The sequence below is a fragment of the Falco rusticolus genome, chromosome 1, assembly GCF_015220075.1.
Source record: "Falco rusticolus isolate bFalRus1 chromosome 1, bFalRus1.pri, whole genome shotgun sequence".
In the NCBI taxonomy this organism is placed as follows: domain Eukaryota; kingdom Metazoa; phylum Chordata; class Aves; order Falconiformes; family Falconidae; genus Falco; species Falco rusticolus.
Window position 1 is genome coordinate 20,662,898 of NC_051187.1, and position 26,718 is coordinate 20,689,615.

General features: G+C 48.5%; 2 protein-coding genes across 2 annotated transcripts; both read left to right on the top strand.

Annotated features, from left to right (window-relative positions):
- Positions 1 to 1,991: 1,991 nt before the first annotated feature.
- Positions 1,992 to 11,213, top strand: LOC119142149 (argininosuccinate lyase-like). Its single transcript, XM_037374867.1, has 17 exons — positions 1,992 to 2,036; positions 2,134 to 2,196; positions 4,284 to 4,478; positions 5,450 to 5,533; positions 5,860 to 5,916; positions 6,174 to 6,271; positions 6,888 to 6,965; positions 7,374 to 7,451; positions 7,596 to 7,648; positions 8,017 to 8,079; positions 8,298 to 8,412; positions 9,088 to 9,172; positions 9,347 to 9,406; positions 9,685 to 9,768; positions 10,031 to 10,111; positions 10,359 to 10,465; positions 10,973 to 11,213. The coding sequence occupies exons 2-17, from the start codon at positions 2,185 to 2,187 to the stop codon at positions 11,121 to 11,123; spliced, it is 1,401 nt and encodes a 466-aa protein (XP_037230764.1). The 5' UTR covers positions 1,992 to 2,036; positions 2,134 to 2,184; the 3' UTR covers positions 11,124 to 11,213.
- Positions 11,214 to 12,968: 1,755 nt separating this feature from the next.
- Positions 12,969 to 24,983, top strand: GUSB (glucuronidase beta). Its single transcript, XM_037374875.1, has 12 exons — positions 12,969 to 13,210; positions 14,880 to 15,068; positions 15,519 to 15,700; positions 16,214 to 16,356; positions 16,871 to 17,058; positions 17,946 to 18,098; positions 18,782 to 18,960; positions 19,374 to 19,520; positions 20,677 to 20,761; positions 22,333 to 22,509; positions 23,143 to 23,278; positions 24,550 to 24,983. Exons 1-12 carry the CDS (start codon positions 12,977 to 12,979, stop codon positions 24,705 to 24,707), a joined length of 1,971 nt encoding a protein of 656 aa, XP_037230772.1. The 5' UTR covers positions 12,969 to 12,976; the 3' UTR covers positions 24,708 to 24,983.
- The last annotated feature ends 1,735 nt before the right edge of the window (positions 24,984 to 26,718 follow it).

Genomic DNA, 26,718 nt, shown 5'->3' on the forward strand with positions numbered 1-26,718 from the left:
ACTGGTACTTCCCACCCATTCACCCTCTTCTTAGAACTGTGAAATAATTTAGATTGCAAGGGGCCTTTGGAGGTCTGCAAAGCTCCACAGACATTACAGGAGTGTGTGGTCCACAGTATCTCCAGACTTTCACCATCATCCTACTATGACTCATTGTGATTTCAGTTTTTAAAGTCCTGTCCCTTACCACAGGAAGATCTGTATAGGCAGAAGGATCAGTGGCTTGGACACTACTCTGGACTTAATCTTACATCCCTGCTCCACTACAGACCACACGAAGGCACCTGAGCCAGGAATTCATGTAGGCTGATCATGAACTACTGAAACTCCCAGCAGATGGCTATGGAACTGATCTGACACCCCAGCAGATAACAGACCTGCAGAAGAGCTCTTGAAATGTTACAAAAAGCAGTGAACTCTTCTCTGGGTCCCCCCAAGGAAAAGATCTCTAACCTGCTTTTATGCTCTGGAAGAGTCCTGCTGAATATTTTGCCTCCTAAACAAATTGCTGTGCCTGGTCTTTTTGTCCCCCAGTTCTCTACTGAAGGTGCTGAGCTAATAACATTTCTCTGGCATCACAAGAGAGCTGTGAGAACAGATGCACTGCATGACTGCAACGTCCCCTGCAGGCACAACAGATGAATTTGAGACAGCAATATCCAAACATATTCATCTAGATTGGACTCCTCTTTGCCAGGGGCAACTCAAATCAACTTCATTGTTATTCTTCAACCATTTCTATTCCTCACGTTACAGAGAAATGCACATAAAAGTAAGTGGAAAAAACTACAAAGATGCCTGGAACTAATGGAATGTAAACTGGAGTGTTCACTGGTATATTGAACCACGTAACTGTTTAAATACGGGTCATATTTAGAAATCAAAGCGGTCATTATCACACATGCATGGGGTTAATGGCATGAAAACACAGATAGCAAAGTAGATACAGGGCAACTCTGAAAGTGCCACAGAGATCCCATCTTCCATTTTCTAGTCCTGTGGGTCACAACTGGTCTCTAAAGGGAGAACAGTCTTTGAATGGGTTATGCATGTTCCACATGGCCAGTCTTGAGCCCATGTCACAAACACAACACAGTAAAGCCTCTCCCTGTATAGGATTCATTCTGGGTGTAAATCTAGTGCTTACTATTTTTCCAGATCCTCAGCAACCTCCTGTCAAAGTTCAGAATAAGGACAAAGACATTCATAAAAGATGAACACGACAAGAGAAGGATTAAAAATGAGGGGCTTCAGAAGAGGAAGGAACCTGGTAACAAAATGGTTCAAAGAGGTTTTCTCAGTGTAGACAGCATGATGCTCTGTGCATCTGCAAGCCTGGAAGTCTGTAAGGGAACAGGGTCATCACCCCAGAAAAAATCACCACGAGTGGAAATGTTTGAGAAGCAGTGAGTTAATAGTCAACAATGAATCCAGATACAGAGATTGAGCCTTGTTCTGGACAGATACTGAAGGCAGCACACTGGAAATCCAGCTGCAAAAAGCACTTGCTCATTCAGGCTGGGTAGCCAGACATAGCCTGATGCTCCTCTGCCTATGTCCTCTCTGCTACTGAAAGCAGCAGGCACTCATCATGCAGCCCCACTATGCCCTAGACGTCATCTGTAACTCAAAAAGGGGATGAAGAGTAGGACAGAGAAGATAGGAAAGACAGCTGGACTAGGTCCCTTCCTACCTGAATTATCCTACGGTTCTGTGACAACAGGGCTGGTTAAAGGGCAGCAAAACCCAAGAGGGGACAAGAACACTGGGATGCACTTCCTGCACTCCCTCAAAGGCCTCCGGCAGCGCACAGGGGAAAAACCACGCCGTAGTAGCACACTGCCTCAGGCAAAGCAGGAACACCCCCGTGCTGCTGTGTGCTACGAGGGGAGTGTGGACCGGATCGGGGCCGGCCCCGGGGACACCCCGCCCCGCCGGGGCGGGACGAGCCGCCAGCCCCGCGCCGGGGCGTGTAAAAGCGGGGCGGCGGGGCCGGGGAGCAGCGAGCGACTAGCCGGGGCTGCGCTGCGGAGCAGGTGAGCGGGGCCGGGCGGCGGGGACCCCCTCCGGCATCGGGGACCCCCTCCGGCACCGGGGCAGAGCCTCACCTCACCTCACCTCGCTGTTCCGCAGGTTGCACCAGTTGCCGGGATCGCTGCCCAAACGAGCAAAACGTCGTCCGAAATGGCAGCCGAGGTGAGGGTGAACTTTGCTTCTCCGGAGGGGGCGGCTCGGGGGGTGCTCCGGCAGATGCGAGCTCAGCTCACTTGAAGTCCAAGTCCTGGGCCGAGCAGCCTGGCGTTGCCTTCAGGTCCTTCCCTCTGCCTGGGAAAGCCTCGTAACCGATGCAGTTCATTTCTGATGACTTGTGTTTGGGCAGGAGGTACTTCACAGCAGCTTGTGTAAACGCTTCTCTGTAACAAAAGCTGCTTTTTCAGTTTCTGTGCCCAGTAGGTGAGGCTGGACTCATCATTGTAGCGAGTCACTTTTTTTCCCTTCCAAATAGCTACTGCAGCCCTGGTCTCCTCTGCTCTGGGTTACAGACCAGCGTCCATCGGCTGTCAGACTGTACTAGCTACTTCTCTAACCAGTCTCCTGGAGCTAGCTAGCGTTAATCTTTCAGTTTTGATTTCTTGATTGCAAATGTATGTGTTGCAATGTTTCTGCTGACCTACTTACTTGGATGGAAACCCATAATGCTGAAGTTATAACTAGATGCCTAGGATATACCTTGTTCCCTGTTCAAGTGCTTAGGCTCTGGTACTGACCATTAATCCGTATGCCATGCTCCTGTGGGCACCAGATGCACACAGAGGACCTCTAACACTTTTCTTTTTCAATTCTGATTCCCACCTCTCTTCCCTCAGCTTTCTGACAAAGCTGCCTTAAAGATATCAAAAACCACATGCCTACAGCCTTAGCTCTGTAGGCTCTCTCCTGCTGTCCTCTCAGGCACATTGTTTCAGCAGGGATCGGCACAGACGTGGAGACAGTCACTAGGGAAAGAGTTCCTGAAGTTACTCAACAGTGCTTTGTTTGACTGATAAAGCCCTGGCACAGATTAGTTTGCAACTGTCCCGCCAGCTTCTTGCTGTCCATGGTAGCTATAGCGTACAGCATGAGAAGCGGCTTGATATGAGTGTTTATAAAATCAAGTAGATAATTATTACTAATCGGCTCTAAAATGGCAATTGTATTTAGGCCCTTCCTTTAAATGTCCTCCTGTTTCTTTTTTGCGCCTACTAGCACTGGAGAGTTGTTTTGAAATCTGGGATAAGCTGTAAGGTCTCTACACAAGCAAAATTCCTATCCATCTCAGTGCAAGCTTGCCAGAGTTAGGACTTAAGGGAGTGTCCTACCTGGGCAAGCAAAAAGCTTGTGATCGAGTGAGATATGAGGCCCTTACTAGTGACTCCATTCAGTTGCTGCATCACTGGTGAGAAAAGCTCAGAACCCCCCTGCTGTGATGCATAGCTGGAACTGAGTACCTGTCTCTGGTCACCCAGGGAAGCAGGTAGATGACACATACAAGTGTGTAAGGTTACTACATGAAACTTCGTTTGGGTGGAAAAACAACTTTTGTTTCTCTTTTAAACCTTTTTGTTGATTTATTTTTCCTGAACATTCCTGATGCTGGAAGTTACCCACACCTCACTTCCTGCAGTCTGCACCCTAACCAATTTTACACTAATATTTTATGCCAAAGTTTGCAAGCACATCATGGACTCCAGAGATGCTTCAGATGGTAACTTCTAACACTTCATACTTACAGGAGTGTTGTAGAGGATGTAGCTTATGCTGGCCCACAGCTCTTTGTCAATCAAAGAAAAATCTCTTTGTTAGCTCAACAGCACAAAAAGGACTTGGAGGATACTAGCCTTCACTATATTCCTTACTGACTGCTTTGCCTTTCCCTCCACTTTAAAAGGCTATAAAAGGGTTGTTGACCTACAACTGCCTCAGCATGCTGGTCTTGCATGATATGCCCTGATATATTAATTTCAAGGAATCCCTGCAGAGGAAAAATATCTTGGAGGATTCCTGAGACAGACCTCACCGCTCAAGGGCTAAATGCTAGTGACAGTGATGTGATATCCACCTCTGCAACTACTTGCCAAAGGTCCTGAAGTCCAGGGCTTTTCTGGTTGGTGCTGCAACAATGAAAGGACATGGCTGAGCATGGCCTCTAAATTGGATAAGACAGATCGTTGGACATCACATAATGCATAGGACCTTAACTGAGGTTAGTAGGACTTTTTAATTTTGCTTCTTCTCTCTCTCAGGGGGATAAACTTTGGGGAGGAAGATTCAGTGGAAGCACAGATCCAGTCATGGAGATGCTCAATGCTTCCATTAGCTATGATCAGAGACTGTCTGAAGTTGATATCCAGGGGAGCATGGCTTATGCCAAAGCCTTGGAGAAGGCTGGGATCCTATCTAAAACTGAGCTGGAGAAGATCCTGAGTGGCCTGGAAAAGGTATTTATTTCCTTCACAAACTGTCACGTGTGCTGGAATGAATGGCTCCTTATCTGACAGCATCTGTAGTAGCCTCCCTCAGCGGCTGTGCTAAAAACCAGCTTTCAATGTCCCCACATCCCACTCCTTAGAGCTAGGCATGTGCCCAGGTGCTTTCCTGGAAGGGAATGCTGTCCTAGATCATAGGCATGACAGGCCCATGTGTATTGCACTTGGTACTGTTGGAAACATTCTGGGCAGGGGATTGATACGCAAATCGCATCCGGCTAAAGGTACCAAAGCCCAAGAGCAGGATGTGAACCAGCTGACAAGCCCCAGTGAGAGCCTGGAGCCCTGATGAGCACATTGTCAATGCTTGTTATGGCAGTGCTGGTGCCTCGGTCAGCGTGCTCAGGGTGACCTGCCCATCCATCCTCTTCAGACTGAACATGCACCAGGAATCGTTTCAGCATGAATTAGAAATATTCTTTTTCTGCTGGCACTTGGGGTCCTTTAGAGTCTGGCTGCCCGAGTTAGTAGGAAGCAATGCACAGCATTGTATAGGGGTGAAGAGAAGTCAGCAGCTAAGCACTTTTTAAAAATATCCGTTGTTCTTGCTCACCCACCATGGACAATGGTGACTCCATACAATGCTTGTATAGGAAAACCTTGATGGACAATGCTAAAGCAATCACTGACATGTCAGCTCACTTTTTGGTTGCAATGCTTAAATCCTCCTATAGCCATAACATTGCAGGATCACCATGGGCAGAGAGATGAATCCCATCAAGTGCAGTATAGATTATCAGGACAGAGCCAAGCAGCCAGCCTTGGCCTGAAAGAACAGGAATGCCAGAGCTTGTGTGAGACTTAACATTTTAACTTCCATTGGGATGGCAGAAGTTGTATTTGCTGGGGACATTTACAGCTCCACCCCCGCCCCCAGCAGGGTAACTGTAGTGGCTGACCGGTGTTTCTGCTGATCTTTGTAGATCTCTGAGGAATGGTCGAAAGGAGTCTTTGTGGTGACCCAAACCGATGAGGATATCCACACTGCCAACGAACGCAGACTAAAGGTTTGGGCCCTCTAACCTCTTCTTCCCGTTCCTCTGCAGCTAGATTTGCCTGACATTAAGTGCATGTGCCTCTGCCCCACTGTGAAATGCCTCTGGACCTTGTGGCACCAAAACCCCAGGTGCACAATCAAGTGTCTCCAAGACCCCTTGAGTGGAAGAGGCACTGTACAAGCACAGAACCCAAACTTGCCCTTCCCCAGAAGAGATCCCATGGCTACTCACAGCATCCTGCAGCTGAGTCCCTTCCAGGCAGGGAGCAGGTCTGCTTGTGTGGAGTCTCCTGCTTAGAATATAGACACCGATAGAAATCCTCCTCTTGTCCTCAGGAGCTGATCGGAGACATAGCTGGAAAGCTGCACACTGGAAGAAGCAGGAATGATCAGGTGGGTACACAATCGTTCTTTTGTCTCCTTTGTACTCCTCCCCTCTCACTTCAGGAGACCTCAGATCAGAATGGGCTTTGGCTCTCTTCCTGGAGAGCAAGGTTTAGTGACAGTACCACATCACAGCGACCAAATGAGGAGAGGAAGATGCACCTTCCCATCACACAGCACAAGAAGGGGTTTACCTTGCAGTAAAAGTGGCCAGTCGCTATGCATGTCACACTCTGCTTTGTCTAACTGTGGCCAACCACATACAGGTTGTGACTGACTTGAAGCTCTTCATGAAGAATTCCCTCTCTGTCATCTCCACTCACCTCCTGCAACTCATTAAGACCCTGGTGGAACGCGCTGCCATGTAAGTCCTTTTGCAAATCCACGGCCTTGGCCTTGCTGGGGCAGGAGACTTCTGGCCTTGCTCTTTCACTAGCAGCAATCAGGGCAGCAGCAGTCTCCTGTGGAGGAAGGTACAGGCAGGCGGTGTGTGGTAGCACGGGGCTCCTCCACAGTCCACATCAGAGACCTGCCTCTTCCCCCAGTCCATTCTGGCAAAGGAGCTGAGGTTGGAGGTCTGCCCAACACCAAATCCATCTGAAGGAGTGGGGAACTTGAGCGTGTTTCAAGTTGCTCTGTCTGAGGAAAGCTCTGCTAACTCCCTGTAGCTCTCCTCCTCCCAAACCACGCTCCCCAACGGTGGTGGAGCGGGGAATCCTTGCCTGCCACAGAGGGATTACTGTACCAGGCAGTTTTCCAGGGAGGCCTAGGGCAGACACCCACACTGGAAGATCGCGAGGCCTAAACCCAGTGTGCTTAGGTGGAAAGGTGAAAGGGAGAGGAAGAGCAAGAGCAACTTCCAAACACCACAGGCCAAAGATATTCTCCTTGCGACCTTGCCAGGAAACCCGGGAGTGTTCCTGCCATTGCCCTCTGTCTTGGCAGCTGCTGCTCACCTCCTTCTCTCCTTTCACATGCAGAGAAATTGATGTTATCTTGCCTGGCTACACCCACCTGCAGAAAGCTCAGCCCATCAGATGGAGCCAGTTCTTGCTCAGGTAACCAACCTTTCACTCTTGGCTGGAGGAAGCCTTCTCCACCCTCAGGGCCCTGCTCAGCTGGAGCCTACAAGAGGGAGCATCATCTTCTGAGGGGCAGCCGGGGGTGGTGGCAAACCAGAGGTGACCCTGCCAACTGGAACAGGCACTCCCAAGCACTGGGTGGGCAGTGGAGGCTGACGCCCTGTATGTTCCAACCTTTGGCCACAGTTATACCTTAGCTAATGGGTGGAGAATCTTGTATGGATACCAGCTGTTCCACTTCAAAGGGCCTTAGTGCCTAGGCTCCATTTCGAGCCTCTTCTGTTCAAGAGGCGATCCCAGGCTCTAGGCATGGCAGCACACTTCTGGGGAAGGAAAGTGACATTTTCTGACTTCGTGTGCTTCATCTGTCATGTCCTTTCCTAGCCATGCTGTTGCTCTGACCCGTGATTCTGAGCGCCTGGGAGAGATGAAGAAGAGGATCAATGTCTTGCCTTTGGGAAGGTAAAGTCCACTGGTTTTGTAATTACTGGGCCTTTCTTTGCTCTGCAAAATCTTCAGAGTAGCCCTCCTGGCTTCGTAGAACTCAGTTTTGGTTGGGATATGCAGATTATATTGATTGACTTCAGTTTCTTTTTTCCCTGGCAGCGGTGCACTGGCTGGCAACCCACTGGAAATTGATAGAGAACTTCTGCGTAGTGGTAAATGTCTCCCTATGTACTGAGTGGCATAGGGCTACTTCTAATATCTGGGAGGGAGGGAAGCATTGATACATGGCTCCCAATGGCACCGGAACACACTGTCTGGAGCAAAAGCCTTTCTTTCATCAGGCTTTTTGCTGCAATGAGACAGGGCAATGCCTATGATGTCTGAGCAGGAAAAGCCACGTCAGCTGCTCACTGGCTGCCTGGGCTAATAACAAAGACCCCAGGCAGTGTAGCCCTTAAGTACATCTGTATTCCTTGGACTACTCAAGGGCTCACAGTCACCTGCATTCTGGGGCAGCCTGATGCATTCAAGCTCCAGACACTCCAAGCCTGACCTCCTGTGTCCATCACCTTCCTTACAGAGCTGGACTTTGCTTCCATCAGCCTGAACAGCATGGACGCTGTTAGCGAGAGAGACTTTGTGGGTAAGCACAACTCAGTCATTTTGTCCCACTGGTATTTCAGAAGCAGGCTTGAGTCTGAGACCTTCCCAGTTAACCTCCATTAACAAGGGGACTGAAATCCCTCACTAGGAAGTAATTATACAGAAAATCTGCTCGTGTTTAAACTTCAGTCAGAGATCTCTGTGTTGTCAAGCAAACAAGAAAATTTTTCACCTTCTCGTTTCCTGCCTTCTCTGCAGTGGAATTCCTCTCTGTTGCCACCCTGCTGATGATCCACCTTAGCAAGATGGCTGAAGATCTCATCATCTACAGTACCAGCGAGTTTGGCTTTCTGACCCTCTCTGATGCTTATAGGTAAATCTCTTCTCTCTGGGCAGACAGCCCTTCCCTCAGCCTCTCCTCCTCAGCTATCCCAGTCCTAGGAGAATGAGACTGTGGCTGGGGTCTCCCAGCTGCAGAAGGCTGACACAGCATTAAAAGGTTGGCAGAAAGGCAGCTGTAGGGTGAACACTCCCTCAGTAATGATCACTTATTTCTGATTCTGGTAACTCAGTCAAGTCTGCATTCAGCAGACGCTCCTCCCCAGCAGCTGCTGGCAGAGGGAACTTCCTCCTCGGCTGGGAATGCCTGCCAAAGCCCTTCCTTGACTAGCCAGGCTTGCAATGCCAACAGACGACTCATCTCTCAGGGTGGCACAGCCACAGCCCTCCCTCTCTGAGGTCACAGCAACACTTAAGCTGGCCTGCTGACACCGTCTATGGAGCTGCCTGGGGGGAAGCCGCATTTTTGCTTCCTCTTTGAGAGCTGGGACTGCGTGGTACCTCCAGACAAGACTGCAAAGCAAATTGCTAAGGGAGACCTGAGAAACTCAGCACACCCAGTTCACTGCTTTCCTACGCTCTGCAGCCATGTCCAGGAAAGGGGGACCTGCGCTTGGCTTTTGGAGGGCTGGGCCAGCATGTTGCATGACCTGTGTCTGTAGGGACTGGGGTCCTGCTCACCGTTACACTCCACACACCTTTCTTTCAGCACTGGCAGCAGCCTGATGCCTCAGAAGAAGAATCCTGATAGCCTGGAACTGATCCGTAGCAAAGCTGGACGAGTGTTTGGACGGGTGAGCCCGCTAAAGAAAGAAGCGGGATGGGGAAACTGCTCATACCATGGCTGAAGACTGTTCCTTCTTCATGCCTCTGTGTAAAGAAACGTGCCCAGTCTCGGCTCTTCACCTCCACGGGGGCAATGTTCTTCTTCTCCTGTAACGAAGTGCCTCTCCCGTTTCTCTCTGCAGTTGGCTGCCATTCTCATGGTCCTCAAAGGACTTCCAAGCACCTACAACAAGGATCTGCAGGTAAAACAGATGTCAGTTTTCACATCATGTCTCGCAGCAGACACAGCTCTGTTCTGCTCTTGAGCAGTCTTGCCACTACGTTTCCCTGCACAGACCCTGCTTGTGTGCAGGATGCTGAGAAAGGGGCTGAGGGGCAGCACGCTGCAGTTGACACCCCAGGCACAGCAGGAGCCCCCTGGGATGACCAGCCTGCTCTGCTGGCTGGGCTGCTTGGGCTGTTGGGCTTTTGGGCTGCATCAGGTTGACTCACAGCAGTTTCCATCCCTGTGCTAATGTAGGAGGACAAGGAGGCTGTCTTTGATGTTGTGGACACCCTGAATGCTGTGCTCCAGGTTGCCACGGGAGTGATTTCTACCCTGCAGGTAAAGCTCCAGCCTCCCACTATTGAATAGGGTTGGGGCACACATTCTGTGAGTGGCACGGGTAAAAGAGCTCTGGACTGGTCCTAAGGTGAGGCCTCACCCATACTGCTCATTATGGCCCCATTTCAGCTGCTTAGGGGTTCAGAGGGTCAGACCTTTTAGAGCCAGGTCCCTTCAAGATAAGTCCCCTCTCTGTGATCATTTAACATGTCCCCAAGGTGGAGCTGATGATAATGTCCCCCTTTGACTTTCCTTTCTGCAGATCAACAAGGAGAACATGGAGAAGGCATTGAGCCCTGACATGCTGGCTACTGACCTGGCGCTCTACTTGGTTCGTAAAGGAGTAAGTATCAGTGGGAGACTGGGAGCTGTGATTTCCTTGGATACGGAATACTGCTCAGCGAGGGCCTGAGATGAGGCCTTCTGTTCTGTCCCCAGGTGATGATCAGTCTGGGTCAACAAACCTGGATTCACATGGCATTACCCTAAGTGAAAACAAGCCAACCAAAAAAGAGAGCACATCCATTTTTTCCTTTGAAAAACACCCCAGTTGCCTGGTCACTGACTGCGGCCTCTGCTTCTCACTGCAGATGCCATTCAGACAAGCCCACATTGCCTCTGGGAAGGCCGTCCACCTCGCCGAGTCTAAAGGCATGACCATCAACAATCTCAGCCTGGATGACCTGAAGAGCATCAGGTTCGTATCACTGTTATTTTGCCATGACTTCCCTCAACAGGCAGGTATCAGCCTCCCTTTGCACAGGCCTCCTTGTGGTGCCCTTCCCCAAAATGCCCGGGCCAGACAGCACCCCAGAATCCTCCTGGCCTGAATGACAGTGCTGCTACTGCTGGGCCTGCAAGCACTGAAAGGGGATTGAACATCACTACCACTCAGCCCCAGCGGGGCATGGGCAGCAGCTATTGGGAGCGACTGGAAGGAACTCATGCCCTGACCTGGAGGCACCAGCTCTCCAGAAGTTTGGCTCCAAACTTCCTCAGGCTCCCCTTGGAGATGACTCTGTGCTCTGCCGCAGACAGCTCCTGGCAGGCACTAGAAGTGCAGAGGCAGGGTTGCAGGATGCCTTTCCCCTTGGAAAAAGGCTCCATCCCCACTCATGCACCCTCTCTGCAGGCAGCGAGCATGTAAAGCTAGGCGGCAGCACCCGAAGCTCCCCACTGACACCTCTTCTCTTTGCCTCCCCAGCCCCCTGTTTGGCAGCGACGTTGCCCAGGTCTTCAACGTAGTCAACAGTGTGGAGCAGTACACGGCCATGGGTGGTACTGCCAAGAGCAGCGTGACTGCCCAGATCGAGCAGCTGAGGGAGCTGCTGAAGAGGCTGAAGGAACAAGCTTAGAGTGTGGGGAGAGATCCCATGGATGCAGCATTGTGCCTATCACACTAATCTGGAGTTAATAAACACTGGGGTGTATGTAGTTCACTGAAACTCCTGTCTTGCGTCTTTCTTCTTAGGGACAACATTGTGCTGGGCTTCCTCAGCCCTGATGAGGCTTGGGAAAATGTTCACTGGTGTGAAAGGATGGGGGCTCCGCCCTCCCTGGCAGTGGAGCTGCGTTATGGGGTGTCCAAGCTCTTGGGAGCTGGGAGGTAGAGAGCAGCAGGAATGTCAGCACATGTTTAGAGAGGCTTGTCTGTATCTACAAAGTGAGACACTTAGAACAACATCTGCCATGCATGCCACATCTCCAGCTCTCACTGCCCTCCTCCTAGGATTATGTTTCCCTGCCTGCCTTTTGGCAAACGAAAAAAGCCTTCTCCTTACCTGACATTGGAATTTGCATAGCCTTAAGCAGGTCTTGGCCAGCAGGTCAACCCACACATCCTCCCAGCCCATCACAAAACCTTTGGCTCTGGTTTACACTGAAGCACAGGGTTGCATGACCTCTGCTCCAGCTCCTTCCTCTGCATGACATAGGCGCCAATTTGCCTCCAAGCTAGGTGGTGCAGAGTGCTTTAAAAAAACACATCCCTAGTATTGCATTGCTGTTGCCTCTTACAAAAATAACTTGCCATCTTCCCTTCTGTCCTTACAGAAGTAAAATCAGAACAAAGACCAGGAAAAGTCTTAACGGAGGAATGAAGTGCCAGGAAGCTCCTGCGTCCCCTGCTGCTTACTGACATGTTTCTTTGGTTTAGTACATTTGTCTCATCTTCCAGCTAACTTAGCTGTGGCAGAGAAATCAGTTATGTACATTCAATTCAGGTGGAGAGGCGAGAGAAACAGCTAACACCAAGGGATTATCTCCTCCTCCCCAGTTCTTAGTTCTTTTCTTTCCTCACATAAGCTTTCTCCCTGTTTTCTCATTCCTAATCAGTACCTTCCTACAGCTCAGCTGACTAGACTTTGGCTTGTTCCCAGCTGCCACCGTTCAGCATCTTGGGGGTCATTGCGGAGTAACACAGGGCCCAGATGATTGTAAAAAGAAGGTGGCTTTAGCAGATTGAGATCACATCTCAATCTCTTGCTTAAATAAATAGTTCATCATCACTGGTACTCCCCATTTTATTAACCACCTTTCCAATACTCCAATGTGTCACCGTGCCTTTCATTGATCTGCAATAAACTCAGCTGTTGCATAATTGAATCAGCATGACTGCTGCTTACTGTGCATGGAGGCACTGTTCTCATCCACGAAACAAACATAGGCTACTAATCAATGTACTATAATATTAAAATCAATGGGATAGCATCTCTTTCCTCCCTTGCCCTTGTGATGCTTTTCTCTGTCCTGCTTTATTCCTAACGAAGTTCTGAAGGACATACTCTGAGTAGGAAATGTTACCACGCTTCACAGACGAGCGCAGAGGTGATTTTCTAATGCAGAGATCACCCTCCTGCCTGTCCCCAAGATGCCACCTGGTTATCAGTGCTGATCTTTGCCACCTCCAATAACTTCTTGCCCTTCCGCTTCCACAAGTGACTCTGAAAATAAATAAAGGTAAGAAAGCAAGTAAATAAATAAACAAACAAAAAGCACACGCACACCGCCTCTGGAAACCCAGCGATCCTGGACACAGCCCAACGCCTACCAGCGTGTGTACGCCAGGCTACCGATGGCTTTGCCTGGCGCCACCAGCCGCCCCTTGTGGCAGCATCGGGCCCCGCCCGGGCCGTGCCGCGGCCGCTCCGGGGCGGGCCCGCCCCCCGTTACCCGCCCCCCCGTACCGCCCCGCGGCCGGGCACTGCCCATGACCAAGATGGCGGCGCGGGCGTCAGGCGGCGGGGCGGCGGGCTGGCGGCTGCTGCTGCTGCTGCTGGCGGCGGCCCCGGCCCCGGTCGCGGCGGGCGGCATGCTGTACCCCCGGGAGACCCCCTCCCGCGAGCGGAAGGAGCTCGGCGGCCTCTGGAGCTTCCGCGCCGACTTCTCGGCGAGCAGGGACGCTGGCTTCATGCAGCGCTGGTACCGGCAGCCGCTCCGGCAGGTACGGCGGGGCGCGGGCGGGGGCTGCCCCTGCCCCGGGGCTGAGCGGTGGGGGGCTCTTCTCCCGGGAAGGGCCCCCCTGGACCGGGCGTCCCTCCTCTCCCGGGAACGCCTTCGCCCAGCCGGCTTGCGGAGCGGGGGCTCGTCGCCGTGCAGGGGTTTCTCTGCGGGGGCTTTTTAAGGAGCGGCTGCCTCCCGTTATCCCGCTTCTGCTCGGGAGCCCGGAAGCATTTGAGCCACCTTGAGATGCCGTAGAAATCCCTGTGCTGCAAAAGCGGGGCTGGCCTTGCACAACGCGCACCTATCCTCGGCGGCACGGAATAAATAGGAACGTGCCGGGAGAGGGCAGGCTTGAATTATTTGTTCCAGAGTAGCTGAGCGCAGATAAACTCGTGTGACTGAAATCCGTTATGAAATTAACACCATTACCTCAAAACAGAAGTTATGTCTTCTATGCATAAAATGTACGTGTCCTGCATAATTTCTATTTTAGCGCTTTGGCCAATTTGTTTCCAAACTGTGGAAGGAGAGAAGAGCTGAAAGACACTATGCTGCTAGAAGTTTTGTTGAAAGAGACAGCCAGAGGAGAGGAATCCTGAACTATGCTCCCTAAGGGGAGGCTTAGACCTGCATGCTCAACCTGCTTTAGACCCCAGAGACTCTCCCTAAAGGAGACACACATTATGGCCATCCCAGTCCAAGGTTTTCCTGTATCAGATACTAAAAAATCCACTTCACCATCCAAAGATTTTCCTGCTAGGATTTTCTGATGCCTGATTAGAGCACTGAGTTTCTCTGCAGTGCTGGTACAGTTCAGTGCTGAGTCAGCCGCACACATGATACCCACCCCTGGGTGACCAGACCTTCCTTGTTCCGCTCTCCGTGGAAAGGCTTCCTTAGGAAAGGGGAAGCTGCTGCAGCACTCGTTTATGCAACATCATGAGCGCAGCAGGTGCTAAAAATGAACAGCTCTGTTTTGCAATAGCATCCGCTTACTTCAGTGTTAAAGGTGTAACATTGCCTGCATATAACCCATATATTAAAAATAAGCAAGTGAATTGACTCTGCTGTAATCCTAAAGAATCTATGTTGCTTCCAGGGAGTGAGAAAGGCTGGACTCATCCCACAGAGTCTCCACAGACCTTCCCTGGGGCATCTGGCCCAAAGTATCTGTGCCTCTTGCCACCCTTCTACTCCAGCCCTTAGCCTGACAAGCAGCACCCTGCGCCAGTGAGCTGACACCGCACCACCAGCATGGCTCACCCAACAGCTACAGCTGTGCAGGGAAAACTACACTTTGTGGGAAGTCCCAGGCTGAAACAATGACCTGGACATTCCTTTTTTTACTCTCACTTCTCTGATTTTGCAGTACCAGAGCCATTAATGAAAGCATTTCGTTATACATTGGGAGGGGAAAAGGTAAGAGCAGCTTCTTCCTGTAGGAACAGGCAGGTTTCTGGGCCCAGTACTAATTAGGACTCATATAGGGCCTGTGACAGACCACACCAGCTTCTAAACAGGTTTTTGCCAAGTATTTCCACTTGGCAAAGGGATTGTAAGGCTGTCAGTGGAAGGGGACACCTCCAGCAGTGTAGGCTGGATAGCCAAGACAGTAAAATTTCTTGTTTCTATATTACCTGTTCCCTCCTTTTCTGTGCTATTCCTGCCAGACTGGCCCTGTGATTGACATGCCGGTGCCTGCCAGTTTCAACGATATCACTCAAGACCCCAGCCTGGAGAACTACATCGGCTGGGTTTGGTATGAGAAAGAGGTCCTGCTTCCTCTCCGCTGGCTTCAGGATGACCTCAACACTAGAGTGGTGCTCCGATTTGGTAGTGCCCATTACTACTCCATTGTGGTACGTTGCACAGGAAATTGTCCCTGCGTTTCCAAAATCATGCTGCACTGAAATCTGTCTCATGGCTTGTTCAGCAAATAATCCCTGCCTAGATTTTATATCAGTTTGCTATTGTCCGTTTTCCTTCAGCCCAGAACTTGGCCGTATTTCCCAGGTCTCTCTTGTCTGATCCTCCGATATCAGGACTAGTAACTAACACATTTGCTTGCTACAGGATCTGCCCAAAACCGTATCTTTCAGTGATGCTTGCTTGTATGTGACCCAGACCTAGCTCCCAGCAAAGGAAGGGCTGCTAGATTGATCCCTTGAGGAGTAAGAGCCTAGAACAAGGTTCAGTGTTACTGGGAATCTCAGCTGCCTTTTGCTGGGCTCCTTCCCTTCTCCCTGCTATGCTTGCCACAAAATGGCAATAACCCTGCTTCTTGGGCTCACGGGTGTCTTCTTTTGCAGTGGGTCAACGGGGTGCAAGTTGTGGAGCATGAAGGCGGCCACCTTCCTTTTGAAGCAGATATAAGTAGCATCATCCAGGGCAGCCCAGGGGTCCCCTGCCGCATCACTGTCGCACTCAACAACACGCTGACACCCCATACTCTGCCTCCAGGGTCAATTCAGTACATGAATGACAAAACAAGGTGAGTTGCTAAAGCACTGTACTGCTGAGCTTATCCCAGGGATGAGGGAATGGGAATTTATTCAACTGCTGGTTCATAAGAACCTCCAAGCAACTGACAAAAGCGTGGGATTGTATTTATGCTGAAATTCATCAGTCAAGCAGGGAGGAGTTTAAGCTTTGGTGTTAGGAGGAACCTGCATCTGTTTTATATGCAGGGAACTGAGATTAAGTGATTTTCCATGTTGAATCAATGGCAGATTTGATAAGTTTGAATTTAGCTGGTGACTGCAAGTACCAGCTATCCTGAAGGATCAAACCCATCCAGTGCATTAGATGTTTGCTGACTGGTAGTCCCATTCAGTGTAGCAGTAGTAGCACTACCGAAAGATAGATTCGTTCTGTTGTATAGTCTATTTTACCAGCTACCGTCTATTATTATATGACTATTTTTAACTGCTAACATCCATATGCTGCCTTCAGTTCTCGTGTAATGAAACATAATGCAGCCATTTCTTCTGTCTTGCTCACTCAGGTATCCCAAGAACTATTTTGTACAGAACATCAGGTTTGATTTCTTTAACTATGCTGGAATCCATCGCCCGGTTGTGCTTTATACCACCCCTTCCGTCTACATAGATGATATTACTGTGACAACTACTTCATCAGAGAGTGTTGGTAGGTCCAGAACAACTACAGCAGCTACCTCAGGCTCCAAATGGAGATGACAAGGGCAGCTGAGAAAATTTCCTGCAAAAATCTGATTGAATTTGTTTCATAGTGGCTTTCTTTTGAACCTGAGCTGGTCTATTGCATAGCTCAGCAGCTGCGCGAATATGCTAAAGAGTTCACAAGCAGTAAGAAGAAAATAATTACTTGCAAGAGACTTGCAAGAGACAAGTGAAAGGATGATCAGGTGTTTCTTGAGGTAGAATTTCTCAGTAGCAGCAGTTTTCCTGCCGCTTATAGCAGGATTATCTCTAAGTAACAGAGTTGCGTGATCTACAAATCTTGCTGGAAACTTGTGGACTTAGAGACAGAGAGAATGTAAGGCTTCTTACATTCAATTTATGCCACTCTATATCTCCCTCATTTTTTAATGCTGCTGTATGTGAAAACCCTTCAACATTTGGTGCATGTAGTTTTCCTTTCATGGCAGTATCTGATTGTTTTTTTGTTGCCTTTCAACCAGCAATGGTGCAATATCAGGTGTCAGTTGTTGGCAGCACCCTCTATTCCTTGTCCCTGAATTTACATGACCAAGAGGGGAAAGTGGTTGCTACAGGCGATGGGCCAGCTGGAGAGCTAAAAGTCCTGAACCCAAATCTCTGGTGGCCTTACCTGATGCATGAGAATCCTGGATACCGCTACTTCTTAGAGGTAACAGGGACAGTTCTTCCTTCCTGTGTGCATTCCCTCTATCTAATACCGTTAAGGAACTGCCATATGTCCCATCTTCCATACTCATCTTCTCCCATGGATCCTACTCACGTGACCAGAGTGGCATTGCTAATTACGTGGTAATCAAATCAAACTTTGCCAGCTTTCTGGGTGCTAAACTGAAAGGTCTGTCAGTGAGAAGGAGGAGCACACGTGTGTGCTGAGATGCTTGCCCTTTGCATTTAGTGCCCCATCCATCCTTTGCAAAAGGGCTGCTTCAGGCAGTACAGGGGAGGAGATACTGTGAAAGCTGAGGAACAAGCCACTGTGCTTTGCCATGCAATGAGCTTTCTTGTCACTCTGCAAGACGAGAGTTCAGCTTCAGTAGCATGAGCCTGGAAGACTCTGTGTGAGTTGAGGGTGAGTAGTGACATTTAGATGTAGAAATTAGGGCACATGAGCTGCTGTGAGTTTCCAGAGGCTCAGGTACGTGCCTCCTGTGAGAAGATGACATTTCAGTCATTGCCTGGTATCAAGGTGCAGTGCAGAAGAGGTGTACCACTGCCTTGCCTGCAGGGGTGAAATGGTCCAGATGAGTAAGGAGGAAAGAAGGTGAAGCTCTTGGGGTGAACAAGCCCCAGAAGGGTCATCCAGGGTTCATTCTTCATCCTTCAACTTCCCCAGCTTGGATTTCTGTTTAGTCAGACTCTGCTCCTTCCCTGAGGGCCACAAGAGGCAGCTGAAGCAGCAGTGAGGAGCAGGCCATGTGCCAGGGCAGGGTGGGAAAATGGATGGGAAGTCAAGATAGCCCTTGCAGACCGGGGGGGAGGATGGGGTGCCCTTGTGAAGCCCAGCATGTCACTTGCATGTCCCTCTTGGAAATCCAGGTGAAAATGCAGGCACAGGCAAACGGGGCTTTGCTGGAGGATGTTTACACGCTCCCGGTCGGCATCCGCACTGTCCATGTCACCAGCACGCAGTTCCTCATCAACGGCAGGCCCTTCTACTTCCATGGTGTCAACAAGCATGAGGATGCAGACGTAAGTGTGCAGCACTTGTGGTGTGGGTGCCCCGTGGCACCTTGCTTCACCCACTCTCGCCTCCCTGCTCTGCTCAAAGGAGCCGTTTACCTCACACCCATCTGCTGGGCGGGAGGGCTGGGGTGAAGTTGTACTAGCATTAAGGGGATGCCATGCCCACTCCTGCCACAGCCATAACATCCCTCTCGGGGCACACGGGCGAGCCCGCGGTGCGCTGGTGACACTAAACGCTCTCCCAGCCTTGGTTTCCAGTCAGAAGGAGCGGCTCTGGCATTCCCCACCCTGGGAAAGGCTGGGAGCGAAGCCCCCGGCCGGCGGGTCTGACCCCCGCAGCCCGCCAGAGCCTCCCGCCCTGCCCGCCGCGCGCCGCTTCCCGCCTCAGCGCCCGCCGCGCGCCGCTTCCCGCCTCAGCCCGCGAGAGGGCGGGAGCGGGCGGCCCGGGCAGCCCCCAGGCGGCAGTGCTGCTCTCCGCCGTCCCCCCCCGCCGCCATTCCCCCGCTGCCCCGTAGCACCAGGCTCCTGGCCTGCCAGCGCCCCTCGGAAAGGCACAGCACCGCCCGGAGGGGTGCTGCTGTCAGCCAGAAGGGGTGCCCTGGGCTGGCACGCTCAGGCAGCAGCGGTGCCGGCCGAGGCGTGAGGGGCCCGCAGTGTGACTGGGTGCCATTTCTCTCTGCCCCCCTCAGATCCGTGGCAAAGGCCTGGACTGGCCCCTGGTTGTGAAGGACTTCAACCTGCTGCGCTGGCTGGGGGCAAACTCCTTCCGCACCAGCCACTACCCCTACGCCGAGGAGATCATGGACCTGTGCGATGCCTACGGCATCGTGGTGATTGACGAGTGCCCCGGCGTGGGCATTAAAATGTCGTAAGACCCCTTCTTCCCCTCATTTCCTTGTTCCTCCCTGAGCTGCTTGGAAAGCACCCCCCTCCCGGCCCGCAGCGCCTGCTGCCCTGATAATGGAAGCACTTTGCTCTGTTTAGAAATCAGCCCATTGCGCCACGTGTGCCAGCAGAGGTTGGGCAACCCGGGGGCGCTTTGCCACATGGACATCAGCGTCATTTGGTCTGGCTCCGTTAATGAGCCCAAACCACGGCCCTGAACTGTGCAGCAGGCTTTGGGGAAATAGGGCAGAAGCCATATTCAGTATCAAGGCTCAGCTGTACTTCCACACCCCTGTGTATAACTGTATAAACTCCCTTGAGTTTCACTGGGAAAGGCAAAGGGGGATGGATTTTATACCTTCACCTCACCAGGTCTTGCTTCTTTCCATCTTTAAGGGAGAGCTTTGGGAACAAGTCCTTGCAGCATCATCTTGTTGTGATGGAGGAGCTGATCCGCAGAGATAAGAACAGGCCGTCAGTTGTGATGTGGTCGGTAGCCAACGAGCCGGCATCAGAGCTGCCCCCAGCAGCTTACTACTTTAAGTAAGTGCATTTGCTTGTACAGAGAGCTGAGGCTTGAATCTTGGCGAGATGATGTATCTTCTTCTTTTGGGATGGCACAGAGAAGTAGTAAAGAGAGGGCAAGCATTTTTGGGGAACCCTGAAACAGTACCCACAGATGCAAACTAAAAGTGTAACCGCTGCGTGTGTTGAACTGATGCTTGGAACCGCACAACAGTTTCAAACTGTTGTTTTTGAACCAGTAAGGCTCTGCAAAATTAGTAGAAGTGCATTTGGTCTGAGTATTTCTTCTTGACCTAACAGTCAGGCAAAAGCTTGATGGAAATTATCCTGATGGAAACAGGATATTCCCTGTTACCAAGCGAAGAGTGCTAATTTTTTTTATAATTATACCAAAGCTGTACAATAATTGACCTTTAATTCTGAAGAAAATGTTCTTCAGTTAGTGCTAGTTGTTTGTTCTGCAGGGGATTGTGACACCCCACTTAAAGGCAGTTTCGAGTCCCTATAGACCCCTTGATTTTATTTTGAGAGATTCAAGCTCTGGATAGCCAAGAGCCATCTCTGTAATGGGGTAGGAGACTGCTCCTAGACACCCCTGTAGCTGCATTAAGAAGCAACTATGAAGTTTCATTCTTCAGAATGATCTACCACCCTCCTGCCATGTCGAGGTAGCAGCAGAGCTTGATCCTCCCATTCTGCCTCACCTCCTTCAGTCAAGGTTTCCTCAAAAGCAGCCAACCTTTGACTGCTCTGCCTGCTGTAGCGTAGGGCTAGGGCCTTGTGCTTTTGCAGGAACACATCCCAAGAATTGTTCAGAAACTTCCCATTACCCTTCCTACATTTTTGTATTCAAACTCCCTGTCCCTTCTCCAAGTTCCAAGTTGCTGGCACCAACAGACTTCCATACTTCCACTCTGGTCTTTTTTCAGGTGGGATAGCAACCAGCTTTGTGACGGGTAGTCTCTTTGCCATGATACTTACTCTCCTACAGAACTGGCTCGAATTGCAGGCACTTTATAGCAGATTATCGCCAAGTGTCCTGCAGTATTTTATTAAAAATACTGTCTGCTAAATCAAGAACAGCTCCAGCTGTCTTTTGGGGGTAGACAGAGTTTGGGGAAATGGGGCTGTGCTTCTCCATCTGTTGAACTCTTGCTTTACTGTTTACAAACAGGACAGTGATAGCTCACACTAAAGCTCTTGATCCCTCCAGACCAGTAACCTTTGTGACAGATGCCAATTACGCTCTTGATCGTGGTGTAAGTTTATTTTCTAGCCTTTTCCTTTTCTAAAAAAAAAAATCCACACATTAAATTTCCTCTTCTTGTCATTTGTTTTACAGTCCTTTCCCCTCTACCTCCCCAAGTTTACTGGATATATTTAACAGGGAAAGGAAGAAGAAAACTTGCATTTTTTGGTTTTAGTACAAAACACCTTATCCTGTAGTTGTAGTCCAGCTGAAAAAGAAGTATCTGCAAGAGAGAACAGTTCTTTGTCTTGCACGAAGTAGGCAGGATCAGACCCCTGGACTCTGTTAACATTGTCATGCTTAGCTATTACATTGATTGATTGTGTTTACCAACACTCAGGATTTTCACCTGCAATTAAACCAAGGCTTAAACCTCTTTAAAATGGCAACAGCCCTTGGGGAAGTCTGAAGGAAGCTTTGCTTTAATTCCTGCTTTAAACTGCTCTAGATCGTCTTTGGCAGATGTCTGTTAACACTGAATAATCTAAAAGCACTTCTAGCTTCGCAATTAAGTCCTAGAGCTGTATAAATAGCCAAAAGGCACTTTTCTTGGCTGTCTGTGCTGAAGCTGGCCATAGCATGAACCAGGGATCTTTAACACATAAATTTGTAGTTCCTATGTAATTTTTAATTTTTCAGCATGGCTTTATACTTGTCACTACTGTACAAATAAACACTTCTAGCAGGTAAGTTTGTAGATACATACTACTACCCTGTGGCCCCAGTACAGGTTACACGTTGTAGTTCTTTCAAGCTCTCCTACAATTAGCAGGAACGGCCCTTTGAAACAGAAAGGTCTGTTCCTCCCCACCCTAGGAAAAAAAACCCTGGTGGGCTCAGTTCTGAAGGAGTCCAGCAGGGATCTGCTCTTGGCTGGTGCTGGTGCATCAGGCACGCGCACACTGATTCTGACATCCCGTCCCCACAAACGTATTCTAACTAGCTTAAGGAGACACAGGAAAACAAAACCAAAGAACAGATCTCATACACTGATGCGATATTAACTTTTTTTCTTTTATTACAAAACATGTTAAGAGAACATTGAACAAGTTACATACAACATCACTTTATCTTTAGCGGGCTTTGTGCCCTTTTATCATACTGTCCATGTGGTAGAAATGGCATATAACTTGCAGAATGCTTAGTCTTAGTATTGCACCATTGATGCACAAATTTAGTTGCTAGTCAAAATATTTGACCACTAACTTGATAATCACATTCCAATACTCAAAAAGTACACTTAAATGTACCAGCAAGCCAGAGACATCTTGGAAACTCAAAAACTTCTAACAAACTTGAGGATGAAATGGGTTGATCTTGTCTTAATTCTTTGCTGTGACTTCCTAAGTCTGTAAGAAAAAGGCCAAATTAATACGCTATTAGATTATTAAATTTATCCTGCTTTTCTTCTGGCCAAGAGGTCATGTTGGGAGGGTTTGAGTGATGGGCGGAAAAGACTTTATTCTATGTGTAATAAAATTGGATTCCATGAAATTACCCAAAAGGAGGATTTAGCTCCGTGAATGAAGGTTTTCTAGGTTGAGCTCTGTGACAAAACACTGTCAACCTGTTTTTCTGTAGGCTCCTTATGTGGATGTAATTTGCGTAAATAGCTACTTCTCCTGGTATCATGACCCAGGCCACCTGGAAGTTATTCCACTGCAACTCACAACACAGTTTGAAAACTGGTATAAAACCTACCAAAAACCCATTATCCAGAGCGAATATGGAGCAGACTCAGTTCCTGGACTTCACAGCGTAAGTGTTATAGATGCCCTAGATGGAAAAAAGCACTGCTTTTCTTACAGGGTCAGCAAAGTTTCATGAGAAGGGATGGGTACCGCTGAGCCTGACTAGTTTTGAGATGCATTAGCTTGTGTCCAGAAGACTCCAGGACTGGAATCCTGCTCCACTGAAATCAACGAGCTTTGCCACTGACTAATGAAGGTTAGATTCTAAACAGATTTTTCGCTTTGACTAAAAGCACTGAGCACTCTGAAATCTGTACTTTGGCATTTGTAGCAAATGCTGAATTGGTAGATAACGACACTGGAGACTGGACGTTCATTTCATGATGCTATCCTGCACAGAAGGGCACAGCACTCCTGTACCCAACGTGACAAAGCACCATCACCAAGCAAAACCACCAACTTCTCCCCCAGTATACATGGCATTATGTTTGTATTTCATGTGTGTTTCCCCTTGCGATGTCAGTACTTGCTAATTGACACTAAACGGCCATTGTTAATGCAGTGGCAATGAAAAGACCAAGCAGTCGCAAAGCTCGTGTTCAGGAAGCAGGTCCCCAGCAAACAGAAAGTTAACACATGGAGCCTTTGCTGAGCTTAACTGTCACCTTCATTCAAGGCCACCTCTTTTTCCTGGCTGTAGGATCCACCTCTTATGTTCAGCGAGGAGTATCAGAAAGCCATGCTAAGGGAGTACCATTCTGTTTTTGACAAAAAGAGGAAAGAGTATGTGATTGGGGAGCTCATCTGGAATTTTGCTGATTTCATGACTAATCAAGGTAAGCTATATTTATATTCTAAACAACTTCCCATCCTCCCTGCGAGTTTGACATGGTTTATGATACACAAAGGATATCGTGCTGTAGGGTAGAACAACAGGGCCCTCTGCTTAGCAAGGTAGAGCACAGCTGGTTTCTGTGAGAAAGTCCAGCACGACCAGAGCCAAGAGGGAAGTTCCTGCCCATACTTAATGCATCCTCTCCCTCCAGCTTGAGCTCCTAGATGTCCCACCTGCAAAGACACCACCCAGAGCACAAGACCACATGCTAGGGCAGAATGCAAGGGAAGCTTGTGAGTAGACCCAGATTACTTCTATTTCTTGGTCATCCTCAATTCAGAGCTTCAGTCAGCTGTTAAGGATGTCTCACTTGCTTCATATTTCATCTACAACTGCCCTTAGTAACAGAGCACCTTAAACAATGTATTATTAACTTGGTAGAGGTTTAGCAATAGAGGACCAGATGCCACACTGGTAGACAACTGTCTATCATGACACTCCATCCACTATTAATAAATGTAAGTGCATTCGCCAAGTATGGGGCATTACTTAATCTACAGTGCAGACAGTCACACAGGAATTAAAAAACTACAACTCAGGAGACCTAGTAAGGAACCAGTTACGCATGTGCCACCTGCAGAGAGTTAGGGTGGTGAACAGTCAGTGTTAATTTCAGGCAGAGGAACACCATTAAGAATAATCTGTAGAGCACCAATATAGGAATTAGAAAGCTGAGTCACTGCAGAGAAGCAGTCAGAAAAGTAGTATCAGTTTCAAATGGCAGGATGGAAAAAACTGTAGACAAGTTCACATGCACATACACAGTTCCAGTTTCTCTGCATGTTGTGATTATCTTTTCTAGTTTCCTATGAAAACTAAAATAGGCAAAAAGGATACAGACACCACTAAAGGACAGTACAGTCAAATAGTAATCAACATTTTCACCATCTAATTTCAAGGTGGAACTAATGGCAGAAGGAATATCTTCTGTACATATAATACTGATCAAGTTAATGGGCACACCTGAACTGTCATCGACTTACCAGTTGTAAATACAATGATTTGCAGCTATATTGCTCAGTTACATCAATTAATCTTGCCAAGATGACGCAAGTTAAATCTGCAAAGTTCCCTGTTGTACCTGACTGCGTAGAAGAAAGTGCATAGGTCTCTTCCACCTAACCTGATTTAGTACATACACTGTAACAGCTCACAGCAGGGGGTATAAGAGCATTTTATATATACTTGCTTTATTTTATAACTTCTCTACAGGGACCACGCGTGTTTTGGGAAACAAGAAAGGAATATTTACCCGCCAACGACAGCCCAAATCAGCTGCATTTGTTCTTAGAGAAAGATACTGGAAGATTGCGAATGAATCAAGCTGTCTTCCTCCTATAATAAAATCACACGCTCTCTTTCTAAAGTGAGATCAAAAGGTGTAGTGGCTGGGTACTATGCAGAACTTGTTCATTAAATTTCTGTTTAAGTAACATTTATGCCTGACTCAAGTCTTGCAAGTCTAATGCAATTTCTAGTCCACCTGAAGTGGTTACTATGATACGAAGCAGATCAGAAACACTAGCTTCCTGTGCTTAGCCATGGCTGTAGGCTTCCTGTTTCCAGGTAGTAAAATGAATATTCAGTTTCAAGGAGCTGAAGTTAGTTAGAGATTCTGACTGAGGTATCCGTTTATGGCAAAAAAATTAAAAGTGTTACATGATACAAATCAATGCTGAAAACTGATAATAATCTAAGTTACTCTAAACGAACATCACATCCCTTCGAGGTTTTCCAGTTATACTCCCCTACCAGTTAACACTACTCAGATCACAGCAAATTGTCCACAGGAACACCAAAAAGCACAATTTATATAGCTTCTCTTGCTGGACAGAATGTATGTGGCTGGCTGAGAAATCCTAAGAATTCACAGCATCCAGGAAGTGTATGACCCACAACTTCTGTAAGGATACCCAACATACTCCAGTGTTACAGTATGGAATGCATACTACAGCAGCAAGGTGGAATATGTTGGATAGATAGGTACTACCCCAACTGAGCTTTGTTTAAAACTGTTTTTATTTTACTCACAGTACCAGAATGCCGCTTTACATGCGGTTTTACCTTCCAGCATGGAAGGGCTTCCTTCATATTAAACTGTCGCTGTGTGCTACAGGAATAGTATTCTAGAGGGGAAGTTTGTTCTAAACCCTCTTGATACTGGCCTGAAGCATTCTGGGATAGGGTGATGTGTACATTAATGTGTACACACTAATTTAGACAGTAATGTAGTGAGTAGCATCCCTTTCAGGCTGCACACCAGTCTTAAGAAGACTCTAAAGGCCAGGCTTTAGACTGTAATAGATTATGCCAACACTCATAGAAGAGCTCAACACTAAGTCTGCAAACATCGTATTGCAGCATCCCAGGGCTGTCCCAAAAGCAGCATCACTCGTAGCAGAATGACAACGTCAGAGGCTGCCTACTGACTTTTGGAAGTTGGTGCAATAAGGTATTTTTATTATTCCAATTCACAGATACTCTGTGAAACTGTTGCTGTGACTATTTTTCCCACAACTGGCTCTTCTGCTAGTATCTCAAGAAAGTGACCAAAACAGCTCGCAGTAAAGATTTGCTCTTACATTGTGTGGTGGCCAAATCCTCCTTCCTTTAGGTGTGGTACATTAGAAACCAACACCACCTTCCACACTGCCACATGCAGCATAAGGACATACATGTTTACCGCAAACTTCAAAACAATTTTCTTGAGTCTTTAAGGGAAAAGAAGAAACATACTATCAATATTCTGTGTACCATGTTAGGTCTACGTAACTAAAAACCCAGAATATAAAAATCTATCCACAGTAAAAAGACACTTGCTCATGCGTACCATGGTATAAAAGCCAGTACCATATTTAAGCCCACTACAAGTGTTTGAAAGTAATTTCAACTTCTCAATCTCTAAATGTAAATTTTTTTTTTAAAAAAATCATTTTCTTCCCATTTCAACAGACATGGCACGCCAACGGCTGCCACATCAAAATACAGCTACAGATCTGACATCGTTAACTCATTACAAACCAGGGCTCAGATGCCTACAGTAACGGACAGGGCTTGAGGCTGCAGAAGAGAAAGCCATTACTTTCATTCAGTCCAACAGATGCAAAGTTTAATATCCACACGTGTGGCAAGCAGACATCGCAGAGGCTTAGTTCCTGCTTGTTCTCAAAGCTCAGTGCCACGGTAAACCCCAGCCGCCTGTCCAACCCTTCCCCAACAGCCCCCTCCCTCCCTCCTCCCCAAATCCAGGAAAACATACAGCAGTCTCCAGATACTTTGTGATCTTGTCAGAGTGGAGTTAAAGCAGACCTATAGAACCAAGGAAAGCAGGAAGTGATACAAATAACATACTTAACAGGATTTTTTGCATGTTTCTTAAAG